The sequence below is a fragment of the Ornithorhynchus anatinus genome, chromosome 16, assembly GCF_004115215.2.
Source record: "Ornithorhynchus anatinus isolate Pmale09 chromosome 16, mOrnAna1.pri.v4, whole genome shotgun sequence".
NCBI lineage: Eukaryota > Metazoa > Chordata > Mammalia > Monotremata > Ornithorhynchidae > Ornithorhynchus > Ornithorhynchus anatinus.
In genome coordinates, this window is record NC_041743.1 from 38,702,756 (window position 1) to 38,715,854 (window position 13,099).

Genomic DNA, 13,099 nt, shown 5'->3' on the forward strand with positions numbered 1-13,099 from the left:
GGAACATGTCTGCTAATTCAGTTGCATTATACTCTCCCGAGCGCTTAGTACAGTGCTTTGCACATATAAGTGCTCAATAAATAGCATTAATTGAAGGAGCTTACAGTCTACAGGAAGTAGATGTTAAAATCAATTACAGTTAGCTCTCCTTGCTGATTTCAGTGTGGGCAGGGGGAGGGTGTAGGTTGGCCGTTTGGCCTTTATGGAAACACCACAGGACATCTTTATGTCTGGTATTTCCATTTTCAGGGCCCAGCCTCCCTCTGCCGTGGCTCCTGCCTCCTGATTCCGCAGCTTGGAAATGGCTTCCATGTTCGGGGGGACCAGGGACCAGGCCCTCTAGACTGTAAGCTTGTTGCGGGCAGGGAATGTGTCTGTTGACTGTTATATCGTACCCTCCCAAGAGCTTAGTACAGTGCTCTGCACCCAGTAAGCGCTCAATAAATACAACTGACTGACCGACTGACAGGGAGGGAAGTGGAAGGGAATGGAGCAGAGGCACTGTGGGGAAGGGGAGGTTCAGAGGGGGGCCCCCAAAGAATGCTCTGAGTTCAGATGAATTTGGCTTACGTTTGTATGGGTTTATGATGTTGTTACCGTTTGCTCACCATCCAGTATCCCTGTGTGTTGTCGATGGTGGGGTAGGAGGGGTAAAAAGGGAGGACCCTCTTCTTCTCTTGGTCCTTCTCCCTTCCTCCCTCCCTCTCTCTCCCTCTCTCCCCGCTCTCCTTCCATTTTCTTCCTGTCCGCCCCCACCCCAGCGCTCCTCCACCGGTGGCCCCGCTCCGGCCTCTCAGCCCCCGCTTCCAGCGGTCCCCCTCCCCGACCGCTCCTTGCTCCACGCTGCCTCCTGCAGGTTCAGCCCCTACGAGTGGTACGACGCTCACCCCTGCAACCCCGGCTCTGATGTCGTCGAGAACAACTTCACCCTCCTCAACAGCTTCTGGTTCGGGATGGGGTCCCTGATGCAGCAAGGTACAGCCCTCCCAGCCCCTCCACTTCCCCTCCATCTCATGCCCTTCCTCCCCCTACCCCTCCTCCCCATTCCTCTTCACCCCCAGCAGGCCCTTGAGATGACTCCGTCCCCGGCGTGACTGGCGCGGTTCATTAGGAGCGCGTTCAGAGAGTGGAGGGGATTATCTCACGGAGCCGGAACCGGACATCAGCGCCGGGGGGCGACCCGAGAGCTCCGGGCCCGCCCTGCCTCCTGCCCCTGATACAAGTTAATCAGGTCGGGCACGGTCCCTGTCCGACTTGGAGCTCACACTCTTAATCCCCATAGGTGAGGCAACGAGGCCCAGAGAAGTTAAGTGACTTGCCCACACAGGTGGCAGAAATGGGATTAAAACCCAGGTCCTTCTGAGTCCCAGGTCCGGGCTCTATCTGCTATGCCATGCTTCTTCCCATTGGCACCCTCAGCTTGCCAGAGCTCCAAACCGGGCACTCCGCCTTGCCAAAGGGCTCTGGGGCAACGAGCTCGGGCATGTGGTCGGAAATCAATCGATCATTGGTATTTATTGAGCACTTACTGTTTGCAGAGACCTGTATTAAGCACTGAGGAGAGTAATCTAACAGAGTTGGTAGAAACCGTCTCCGCCCACAACGAACTTAGAGTCTAGAGGACCCTCCGAAGCTGGATTCCTGAATCCGGGGATGCTCCCTGGTGGCAGGGTCGGGTTTTCCCTCCCCTAACAAGTGTTTGAGGCCATCGCTAGACCTGCACCCACTCATTTTGTGCAACTCTGGGAGCGACTGCTATTAGAGAACCGTCATTCCTCTTCCTCTCTGATGGCTCCTTGTCTCGTACCTCCCGCTGCTCGCCGGAGCGCTGAACCCTCATCTATTCTCCCCTGCTGTTTTGATTAGGGGAAAGGAATATATTGTGCATGTGGAAAAACTCTCCCTTGAGCGATTCATTTGGAAAAAATGGAAAACAGAAAATCCCAAAGATGTCCACATCAGGGCAGGAGGATTTTTCAGGGACTGGATCAAATTCCCAGCTAAGGTCAGGGGTACTTGCTTTTGGATTTCCTTGGAAGCTACTGCTTAGATAATTCCTCCAATGGGAAGGCTTCCCCTCTCGATGTGACTTCATCACAGAAGTTGGGTAGAAGAAGAGGGCTGAAGGGTCCTCAGAACGCTTCCCCGGTGTTCACTTCTGGCCCCCACAGACTGTAACCCAAAGGTGTCCAATTCTACTTTGGAAAGATAACTTTAGAGACGCAGCATGGCGTAGTGGTTAGAGAACAGACCCGGGAGTCAGTAGGTCACGGGGTCTAATCCTAACCCTGCCACTTTTCTGTTGTGTGACCTTAAGCAAGTCACTTCTCTCTGCCTCAGTTACCTTATCTGTAAAATGGGGATTGAGACTCGGAGCCCCATGTGGGGCAGGAACTATGTCCAACCTGATTCGCTTATATCCACCTCAGCGCTTAGTACAGTGCCTGGCACACGGTAAGCGCTTAACAAATACCACAGGTACTATTATAAGTGGAAAACAATTGGGTCTGCTTTCATTTCCCCTTTCATGACTAAAAATTGTTGCCAGCAGCGAGTTTAGTCAATCAATGTGTCTGTCAGGCACTTTGGGAGGGGCATTAACCCTTCCGGGCCTCTCGGGGACTTTTTTTTTTAATGCTTTGTTAAGCATTTACGATGAGCCAAGCACTGTTCTGAGCACTGGGGTAGATACAAGGTAATCAGGTTGGGCACGTTCCCTGTCCCATCTGGAGCTCACAGTCTTACTCCCCATTTTACAGATGAGGTAACTGAGGCCCAGAGAAGTTAAGTGACTTGCCCACGGTCACATGGCAGACAGGTGGCAGAGCTGGGATTCGAACCCAGTTCCTTCTGACTCCCAGGCTCCATCCACTAGACCATTCTGCTTCCCCAGTGACTGCTGAGGGCATTGCTTTGGTGGAGACACAATATAGATGCCATGAAAGAATATTGTTTCTCCCAAGTGTTTGTATCAGAAAATAACTTTTAGGCACTCAAAGAATTGGGCTGGTTAATAGTAGTGGGGAAGCAGCGTGGCTCAGTGGAAAGAGCCTGGGCTTCAGAGTCAGAGGTCATGGGTTCGACTCCCGGCTCTGCCACTTGTCAGCTGTGTGACCGTGGGCGAGTCACTTCACTTCTCTGGGCCTCAGTTACCTCATCTGTAAAATGGGGATTAACCGTGAGCCTCACGTGGGACAACCTGATTACCCTGTATCTACCCCAGCGCTTAGAACAGTGCCCGGCACATAGTGGGCGCTTAACAAATACCAACATTATTATTATTAGCGTTAAGAAAAGTGGTATAGATCTAGGTCCTCCATAGCGGGTTTTTATGACTCCCCTTGGGGGGACCCCTTAGGAAAGTTCTCTGAGTTCACGTGGTCACAGGAGAAATGGCTTCGTGCAGGTCGGCAGCCTCAGTCCAAGGATGTGGAATTCCATCCAATCGTTCAATCGAACTGTCAATCAAACTGGAGTTTTCTTTAACCTGGGATCCACCTGGAACACCACCTCTGCAGTAGAAATGGGCAGCACCTGATATTTGCAAAGGGATTTTCCCAACTCTCACGCCATTTCCGCTTGCCATCATCCCTGTGAAGCAGGGAGGGCTGGGGTTTATTCTTCCCATTTTACAGATGGGGAAGCTGAGGCCCAGAGAGATGATATGAGTTGCCCCGGGCCACCTGGCCAGGAAGGAGAGGGGCGTCGGGATCAGGTGTCATTCTCGACCTGAAGTTCCCGGTACGGTATACTTTCAGCCTGTCCCTTACCCCCACTCCCTCTCCCTTCCCCTCCAGGATCGGAGCTGATGCCCAAAGCTCTGTCTACACGCATCATCGGCGGCATCTGGTGGTTCTTCACGCTGATCGTCATCTCGTCGTACACGGCCAACCTCGCGGCCTTCCTGACCGTGGAGCGCATGGAGTCTCCCATCGACTCGGCTGATGACCTGGCCAAGCAGACCAAGATCGAGTACGGGGCGGTCAAGGATGGCGCCACCATGACCTTCTTCAAGGTGAGGCCAGGGCTGCCCGGCGGCCCCGGGGGATGAGTCGGAAAGGTTAGGGCCATCGGGTTATCTCGCTCGGCGAGACTGCCTCGAAGAGAAGCAGCATGGCCTAGTGGAAATGTGATCTCGGGCAAGTCACTTAACTTCTCTGTGCCTCAGTTCCCTCATCTGTAAAATGGGGATTAAGACCGTGGCTGATTAGCTTGTATCTACTTAAGCTCTTAGAACAGTGCTTGATTCATAGTAAGCGCTTAACAAATACCATCATCATCCCCTGCCCCTTTCCCCTGTCTTCAGGCTGGTGAATGTGTATTCTTAGTTTGGAAATCTCTGAAGAGAGAGACTGAGTTTTCTAAAGGCCTCGGAGGATCAAGGAGGCTTCCCACAGTTCTTCTCTTATAACCAAGGAGTCCTTGAGGCTCCGGTTGGATCTGGCTCAGCTTTGAGCCGCCTCCTCACGGGAGAGAAGATCATTTGCTTTGCTTTATAGAGCTTTGTAACTCCATCAAATTACATTTGGATATTCAAGAAAGAGGCCTTATCCCAAATCAATTTCAATTTCCAGGCTGCGTGTATTGAACCACTGCTTTTCCCCTCCTGTCCGATACCTTCTCCAGGTTTTCAAAGTGTCCTCTTTAGACGCCATACCCTCCCAAACCCTGTAACCATTCCGTTCTGCCGCCATCTCCTCTAAACGACACTCCTCCCCCCTACCAAAATGCCCTTCCTCTCCCAGGCCTAACTCACAGAAATCTCTGGCCCGCACACTTGAACTTCAAATAGAGTGGTGAGCCTAGGGGAAGGGAGGAGATCAAATAAAACCCTAAGCCTCCGCCACCCATGCCAAACTGAAATAAAACCTCAGGAACACTGGCCCGACTCTCTGCTGAAAGGAAGAAGGGAAAAGGGGGGAAAAAAAACCCCGAAACCTCCCCTCCTAGCCGACTTGACAGCCGGCAAAGAGGTCCTCTAGAGAGGTCGTTATCTGGAATTACAGACCGTTCTGGTTTTGCCTAGGGCCTGTTAAATGCTAAGCGGGCCTGGGTTTCTTTGGCTATTCCCTGGCTCCAGCCCAGGCCTCTGATGGTGCTCCCTCGTCACTCCTTCATACATTAAGCATGAAACCAGTCTCCAAGCAAAACTCCTTCGCATCAAAGGCAAACGGCACAAATAAGCGTATTCAGAGTCACACAACGTCATGAAATCTGATTGGGTCTCTTTCCGCCCTAGTGCAGGTCCTTGGATTTTTCTCCCAGTTTTCAGCCTCCTACTGGGCTTGCCTTCCTCATCACTGAACAGCCTCAGTCTTCCCTCCAGGAGGCTTCGTCAGAACAGGGAAACAACTCCTGCTCAGGCTGGAAGCCGGGATTCAGAGATTCCGTGTCCTGCAAGAGCATGGCGTTCCCAACCCCTATTTTATTCGCAGCAGAGGCAGCAGGGCTGAGTGGTGCCTGCGGAGTGGAGAATAAAACCAACTCAGTTCGAGGGAACGAGAGAGGCATCATCATAATAATAATTTTCTTGTTTAGTAAACACTTACTATGTGCCAGGCACTGTTCTAAGAGCTGGGGTGGATACAAGCAAATCAGGTTGGACACGTGGAGCTCACGGTCTCATTCCCCATTTTACAGATGAGGAAACTGAGGCCCAGTGAAGTGACTTGCCTAAGGTCACACAGCAGACAAGTGAGCTCGAGAGGCCTGGGACACAAATCCCTGGGACACACAGATTCTCTTCCTGAGGAAGGATCTCATTGCCCCTTATTGGGAGAACCAGCTTGACCTAGTGGAAGGAGCTTGGACCCGGGAGACAGAATGCCTGGGTTCTAATCCCGCATCCTCCACTTGTCCGCCCGGTGACCCGGGGCGCATCATTTAACTTCTCTGTGCCTCAGTTACCTCATAGGTAAAATGGGGACTCAATACCTGTTCTTCCTCTGACTTAAACTTGAGCCTCATGCAGGAGAGGGAATGTGTATCCACTTTATTGCTTCCAGCAGTGCTTGACAGGGAGTAGGCCCTTAATAAATACATTAATAATAGCGATAATAATAATAGCGCTTATTGAGCACTTACTGGGTACAAAGAACTGTGCTAAGCACTTGGGAGAGTGTACTGGAGATAGTTGACATTCCCTGCCCCCAGTGAGGATACAGTCTAGAGAGGGAGATAGATATTAATGTAACTAAAAAACTTACGGCGATGTACGTAAGTGCTGTGGAGCTGAGGGTGGGTCATTAAGGGTGCGAATGCAAGCGCAAGGGTGATGCAGAATTATTATATTGTTATAATAGTTATACAATAGTCATTATAATAATCCCACACAAGGGCTGATCCTAGAGACTTTGGCTGGGGCTGTCAGAGAGGTCAATCCTAGGACCAGCCCGCCATAAGGAATGACTGTCCAGGGAGACGCCTGAACCGAGGTGATTCTGTTCCCCAGAAAAATTACTCCGGGGAAATGATGAACTGCCAAGCAGTGCGGATCAGATAAGCCCCGAAACTCCCGGCCGCGGGGCCGGAGAGCAGTTCATTTAGAAGCAGGTATCTGGTTTCCAATATGGAAAACGCCCAGTCTCCTGCGAGTTGCAGAGGGCACTATCTCTCTGGACAGAAAAAAAAAATCCCAGTTTCTGCTCTTCTGGGGCTATTAATATAAATATATATTTCCCTTGTACAGAAATGTTAAATTCTCAAGATTAAGTATCTCGAGTTGGGGAAAATCAATTTACTTCCTTGCGTAGGCTGGAATTGAAAGTCGTAAGCCTGGAACTTACTTTCTTGCCAATTTCACTGATAAAAAAAGCATATATGTCTTGGCAAGATGCCTCATATTGGCTCCTCTAAACTCCTCCATTAATTTATTTGGGTGAACGGTCCTGAAACACCGGCGGCTTCCGAGCCGTGGCCAGAAAGTATGGATTTCCAGTCACGGGGGAGGTGAGCTGCCCCAGTTCGGTTCAGAGAGCCCTCTCGTCCACCGACCGACGATCCCTTTCGCTGCTTGGCAGGGAACGAGTTTCTGGGACTAGCACCGAGTCCAGCCCTTTAAGGGGTAGACTTGGGTCTCTGGGGAAGTCCAGTGCTGCAGGAGAGCAGCAAGGCATCGGACTTCCCCGGAAGACGTAGCCTCCCTCCTGCGTCTGGGGTGAGGTCGACCGCTAGATCCAGGAGCTCGGGGGTGAATATCTGTGGGAGGGCACGCCAACATCTCCTCCGTTTGCTCAGCGATTTTCCTTCAGGTCGATAGGTCCGGGAGCATGAGTATCAAATCTGGACCATTCTGGATAGTTTCTGGACACTTGCCTGCTCGCCTGTGGTGGGAAGTGTAAGGAGCAGAAGCGCCTCTGACCTGCCCCTAACCCTGCCTTTATTACGGAGGTCCTCTGGGATAATAACAATAATAATGATAGCTTTTATTGCATTCATTAAGTGCACACTGTGTGGTAGGCACCAGGGTTGGGATGGCTACGGGGTTATGAGATTGGACGGGGTCCCTGTCCCACACGGCAGCTGGCAATCTATCTTATCCCCATTGTACAGGTGAGGAAATTTTGGCCCAGAGAGGTTAAGTGCCCCAAGTCACCCGGAGGGCCAATGGCGGAGCTGGGAATGAAACCAGATTTCCCGCGCCTGGCCCAGTGTGCTTTCGACCAGGGAACACTGCCTCGAGGTGGCCTTTTTTCCCCTCTTTGGCGGGGTTTACCAATTATTTAGGCAAGTGTGGTCTAAGTTCACTTCGGCCTCTATTATCCAGATATTTTGAGGCAAAAAACTCCACGTTGGCCACCATGGAGTTTGGTAGGGTGAGGGGAAGCGCTGATGCTGTAAAGGACTGGACCATCTGGAATTTCCGTCCGCCTGTAGGATAGCCGCCACCCTACCGCGGAGGCCGCTCCGCTTTCTCGCTAGCCGGTTCCGATCTTCCTTTCCTCCCCCCCTCCTCACCTTCTTTTTCCCTCCTCCCTTCCCTCCTCCCTCCTGCACTCCCCCTGCCTTTTCACCCTCCCAGAAATCCAAGATCTCCACCTTCGAGAAGATGTGGGCCTTCATGAGCAGCAAGCCGTCGGCACTGGTGAAGAACAACGAGGAGGGTGTCCAGCGGGCTCTGACGGCCGACTACGCCCTGCTCATGGAGTCCACCGCCATCGAGTACATCACCCAGAGGAACTGCAACCTGACCCAGATCGGGGGCCTCATCGATTCCAAAGGCTATGGCGTGGGCACGCCGATGGGTGAGGGTCCGGGAGGGCGGCCCCACCGACACTGGGCCGGAGCTCGGGCCACAGATGGGGGGGGGGGGGGCCGACCACCGACGGGCAGGGGGAGGTGGGCGGCCCACCGGGGCCGGGGGCGGCCGGCAGGGGAGGGGGTAGAGAGAGTACCTCGGGCACAGCCTCTGGGAGAGATCGAGGCGCCTCCCATGCTCCCACCCCACTTGCTTCCGCCCCCATCTCCGGGCCAGTTTGCGAGGAATGGGGGAGAGGCTCCTGGCCTTATTCGGTGGGTCAGCTCAAAGCCAGGGGCATAGCACAGATGGGCTCTGGGTAGAGGCCTGATGGTTCCACTCCACTGAGCTCACCGGTCGGCCGGCTCCAACCCCGGGGACTGCAGGGAACGTGGTCCAGACTACTGTGGCGAGTATAACCTCTTCCCTCTTCTTCTCCCCCTTCTCTCCTCCTCCCTCCCCTCTCTGCCCTGTGCTTTCTGTCTCCTCCACTTGCCCTTCACCGCTCCCTGCTCTCTCCTCCCCACCTCTTCGCCCCTTCCACTGCCATCTGGCCTGCCGACCTCCTCTCTCCTGTCCTTGCCCTCCATCCCCCTACCTACCATCCCCTTGCCCCCCCCCCCACCTTGCCTTCCATCCCCCGGCCCTCCCTCCCCTCCCCCGACCTATGCCCCCGACACCTCCTCCTCCCCCTGCCCTCCACCACCGCCTGCAGGCTCCCCGTACCGAGACAAGATCACCATCGCCATCCTGCAGCTGCAGGAGGAGGACAAGCTGCACATCATGAAGGAGAAGTGGTGGAGGGGGAGCGGCTGCCCGGAGGAGGAGAACAAGGAGGCCAGTGCCCTGGGGATCCAGAAGATCGGGGGCATCTTCATCGTGCTGGCCGCCGGCCTGGTCCTCTCCGTGCTGGTGGCCGTCGGGGAGTTTGTCTACAAACTCCGCCGAACTGCCGCACGCGAGCAGGTAACTCCCCTCCCTCTCACCGCCCTTCCTCCTCGGCCCCCGCCAGAGCCCTGGGGGGCTCCCCCGAGCCCGGGGCCCCAGGACAGCCCCCCCCTCCTGCCGCAGGGGGGAGGCAGGGCTTGCGGGGGCAGGATGGGCACCTGGTGGTGGCAAGAAGTGTGACCATCACCGGGTGCAGAGGAGGAGGAAGAGGAGGAGGAGGAGAGGAGCCGCAGCAGCGACAGTAATAACAGTAGTTATGATGGTAATTTATTGAGCGCTTACCGAGTGCTGTGCACTGAACTAAGCGCCTACCCTAGGCTGTGGGCTCAGCTTGAAAAGAGAATTTGAAAGAGAGGAGGGAGGAAGATGGGCTAAGGTGAAACGTCGCCAGATGGGGGAACGGCCTGAGGAGGGGGTTTGTCCAACCTCGGGTTCGGCCCGGTCCTCCACCCTACCCTCCACCCGGCACGGCCCAGACGACGCCTCTCAGACAAGCCACAGGATCGCTGCTGATCTGGCGGGGGTTGGGGCCACATTCGCGGACTCATTTCCTGCGGCAAACCCACCCCTCCCCGAGGGCAAGGATTGGCCCAGGGGGCCACAACTGCCCTGCCCTGGAAGTGTCGTTTCAGGTCTCCCCGTGAAGTCGATCGGGGTTCCCGCTCCCCCCCGCCGGACGAGTCGATCAAAGGGTCGTTAGCATTTACTGGGCCCAGGGCCGGGGGCCACTGGAAAATCCGGGGCAGTGGTTTTCTGCTATTTCCTGGGTGTAGCTACTCTCCCACCCTCCCTTCACGGAAGGAAGTCCTCCCTCTGACCGTCATCCTGTCAGAGATTCCAAAAAAGCGGAGGGAGGAAGCCGGAACAGAAGGGGTGGACGCCGGCTCAGCCGGTTCACGAGGCCCAAGTTCGCCCCAGGCAGCACTGGGCAGCCATGACCAACAGCCATTCTGTTTTGAGCTCAGCAGGGCCCTCTCTGCGACACCCGTCTCCCCTCCTCTCCAAACCTGGGATTTCCACATTCCACCCCCTCCCCATCTTTCGAATCCCAACCAGTCCATTGATCGGCACCATTTCTCAAGCACTTACCGTACGGCAGAGCACCGTACCGAGCACTGGGAGAAGACGATAGCGGTGAAAGACACAATCCCTGCCCTGGAGGAGCTTACGACCCGATGATGATAATCGTGGCGTTTGTTAAGCGCTATGTGCCAAGCACTGTGCTAGGCCCTGAGGTAGAGGCAAGACGATCAGGTTGGACACCGTCCTTGTCCCACCTGGAGCTCACGGTCTGAATGAGGGGGAGAACAGGTATTGAATCTCCAGTTGACAGATGAGGAGACTGAGGCACGGAAGTTCAGTAACTTCTCTGAGGTCACACGGCGGGCAAGCGGCACAGCCGGAATTAGAATCCGGGCCCGTGGTCTTTCCACTAGGCCCCTGCCCCCCCCCCCCCCCCCCCAGCTCCTCTACCGGGGGAGGCAGACACAGATTGATTTACAGATACGAGGGAGCCCGGACAGATGGCCAGGTGGATCAACCAGGACCCGAACGGATTTGAACAGCAGTGATAATGGGATGAGGTGGGGGAGGGGAGGGCAAGACCCGGAGAGTAAATGAACCGGGAAAAGCCTCCTGGAGGAGCAGTCCCGCTGTGACCGCAGCCCGGGAGGTGGCCGGTCGGTCCCCTGCCCGCGTCTCAGGCAGAGTCCGTCCCCCCCGAAAGCGCTAGGCCTGGAGTAAATGCGCCCTCCCTCCCTCCTTCCCTCCCGCCCTCCTGCCCCTGGTCTCTCCCCAGCGCTCCTTCTGCAGCACCGTGGCCGACGAGATCCGCCTCGCCCTGACGTGCCAGCGCAGGGTCAGACACAAGCCGCAGCCGGCCGCCATGGTCAAGACCGACGCCGTCATCAACATGCACACGTTCAATGACCGGAGGCTCCCGGGGAAGGACAGCCTGGCCTGCAATACCGGATTGACACCCGTGTTTCCCTAGGCCCCGGGGTGAGGAGGGGAGGGAAGGCGTGGGGGAACTAGGTAAGGGGCGACGGAGGGAACCCTCTCTCTCCTGGGGACAGACCCGACGGGGAGGAGCTGATGTGGCCCTAGCCAGGATCCTCCTCCTCCTCCTCACGGACTGCTCCGTCTGCCATCCCCTTCAGAGACGAGGAGTTCCCGGGCGTGGCGAGGAGGCCTGCGTGAACTGGCAGGCCTCGGGGCCTGGCTCCTCTTCCCTCCTCCCACAGAGCCGAGCAGAACGTCCGGGCCAAGGGCACGAGGCCTCCCGGCGCTGACACGTGCTACTGCCGCGAGACTGCTGGTCACCTTGAGGATTCTGGGAGGCCCAGGATCGATCCACTCGAACAAGGCCTCAGCGGAGACACCGGAACAAAAAAATACCAATGCTTCCCCTTAGCCCCGCACCGCAGACCGCGACCCCGACCGAGGCTTCCGCGCGCATGGCAATAAAAGACAGTCGAGGAAAGGACGGTGGGTCCCTGGGAATGTTGGAATTCCGGACAGAGACACAAGGACCCAGAGCACACGGAGGGCAGGTATTTGGGCACCTAGAATGGACGGTCTGAGGCCCAGAGGCCACTGGCTTTAAGGAGATTGACCACTGACCTTGTAGCTCAGTTCTGAAGTGACTCCTTGCTCTTGGGCCCCTCCCGCAGGCAGTGGAACTGAGGGAAGAGAGCAAGAGCTCATGAGAGAGAGAGAGAGAGAGAGAGAGAGAGAGAGAGCCTGGGAGCGAGGGGAGGCAGGAGGCTGAGACCATCTTGAGTCAGACCAGTTGGCTACACGAGGCCAGAGGACTCCGGACCTAGCCGGCACCATGGACGTTTGCCTTCCCGGCACCGGTCAGGATTGTGGATGAGCGTCCCTGCCCCGAGCCCAGAAGAGAAAGAGCCGTCACCCTGGACGCCCACGGGGCCCTTAACCGCAGGAAGTGGACGGTGATGGTGGTAACGGTAGGGGAAGGGGGAAGAGGGAGTTGGGGAGGTGGGTGGGGGTGGGCTGCCACACTGCTTTGATTCTCATGCTGGAGCTCGTTTTTGGTTCAGGACCCTTGGGTTTTGATTCTCCTTTCCCTCACCCCTCCCGCCGTCCACTACCTGTGGTCAGTTCCAATCCGTCCCTCTGGGAACCAACCACGGGGGCCCGGTCCATGCTCTTGGGCAGCTGCTGGTCCGTGGGCCCCAGATTTCCGGGATGCTAGAGAGAAGGGATCCCCTGAGGTGGTGGCCGGGCTCTTTGGGTCGCCTGGCCACTGAGGCCTGGTTGGCCGAGCCCTGGAACGGTTCTGTGGCGAGCAGGGAACTCTCGCTGCGCTCTGGCGTGAACCGCCCCCTCGGCGGGCAGCTCCCGGGGGAGGAGGGACCCCAATGCCAGAGCGCCACCCCCTTTCCTGGTGATATGCTGAGATAGCTGGACGTGATGAGATTCTGGAGAGACAGTGGGTCTCTGAAGAGAATTTACAAAAGGGATGAGATGTCTCCACAGGGGGCCCCGGCGCTTGCGGTGCTGTGAACACAGGGGTAGAGTTTAAAATGACCCCGGAGCACCACCTCAAAGATGCCCCTCCCCCGGGTCAACCAACCCGATCCCTGCTTTCCCCACCCCGGGTCAACCAAGCCTCCCTTCGCCTGGGCTATTCAGCGAACTTCACTGTCACGGTTCCTTTTTATCAAGCACCTTCTCTGTGCCCCAAATTGTATAAGCAATGCTGTCCTGCAAAAAACTCTTGCAGATCGGCGCGGGGGGCGGGGGGGGGGGTGCATATCTCAGCTAAAGCTGGACCCCCTCAGTCAGCCCGGTCACCACTCTCCCTCCCTCCCAGGCGAGGAACCTTTGACGATGATGGAAAATTCTAGCCCAGCGCCTGAAGCTCCATCACCACTGGCTCACACCAGGACT

General features: G+C 56.0%; 1 protein-coding gene across 5 annotated transcripts in view; it reads left to right on the forward strand.

Annotated features, from left to right (window-relative positions):
• The window catches only part of GRIK3 (glutamate ionotropic receptor kainate type subunit 3), a 153,085-nt gene extending 141,384 nt beyond the window's left edge, over positions 1-11,701 (forward strand). For 4 of the 5 annotated variants that reach the window (XM_029080717.1, XM_029080719.1, XM_029080720.1 and 1 more), the window contains 5 exons: positions 857-975; positions 3,798-4,015; positions 8,021-8,243; positions 8,952-9,202; positions 10,983-11,701. In XM_029080717.1, coding sequence (XP_028936550.1) covers positions 857-975; positions 3,798-4,015; positions 8,021-8,243; positions 8,952-9,202; positions 10,983-11,177 — 1,006 coding nt within the window. In that variant the 3' untranslated portion in view covers positions 11,178-11,701. The remainder of the gene's footprint in view (positions 1-856; positions 976-3,797; positions 4,016-8,020; positions 8,244-8,951; positions 9,203-10,982) is intronic. The other variant, XM_029080718.1, reaches the window with a different exon arrangement.
• Positions 11,702-13,099: the final 1,398 nt, after the last annotated feature.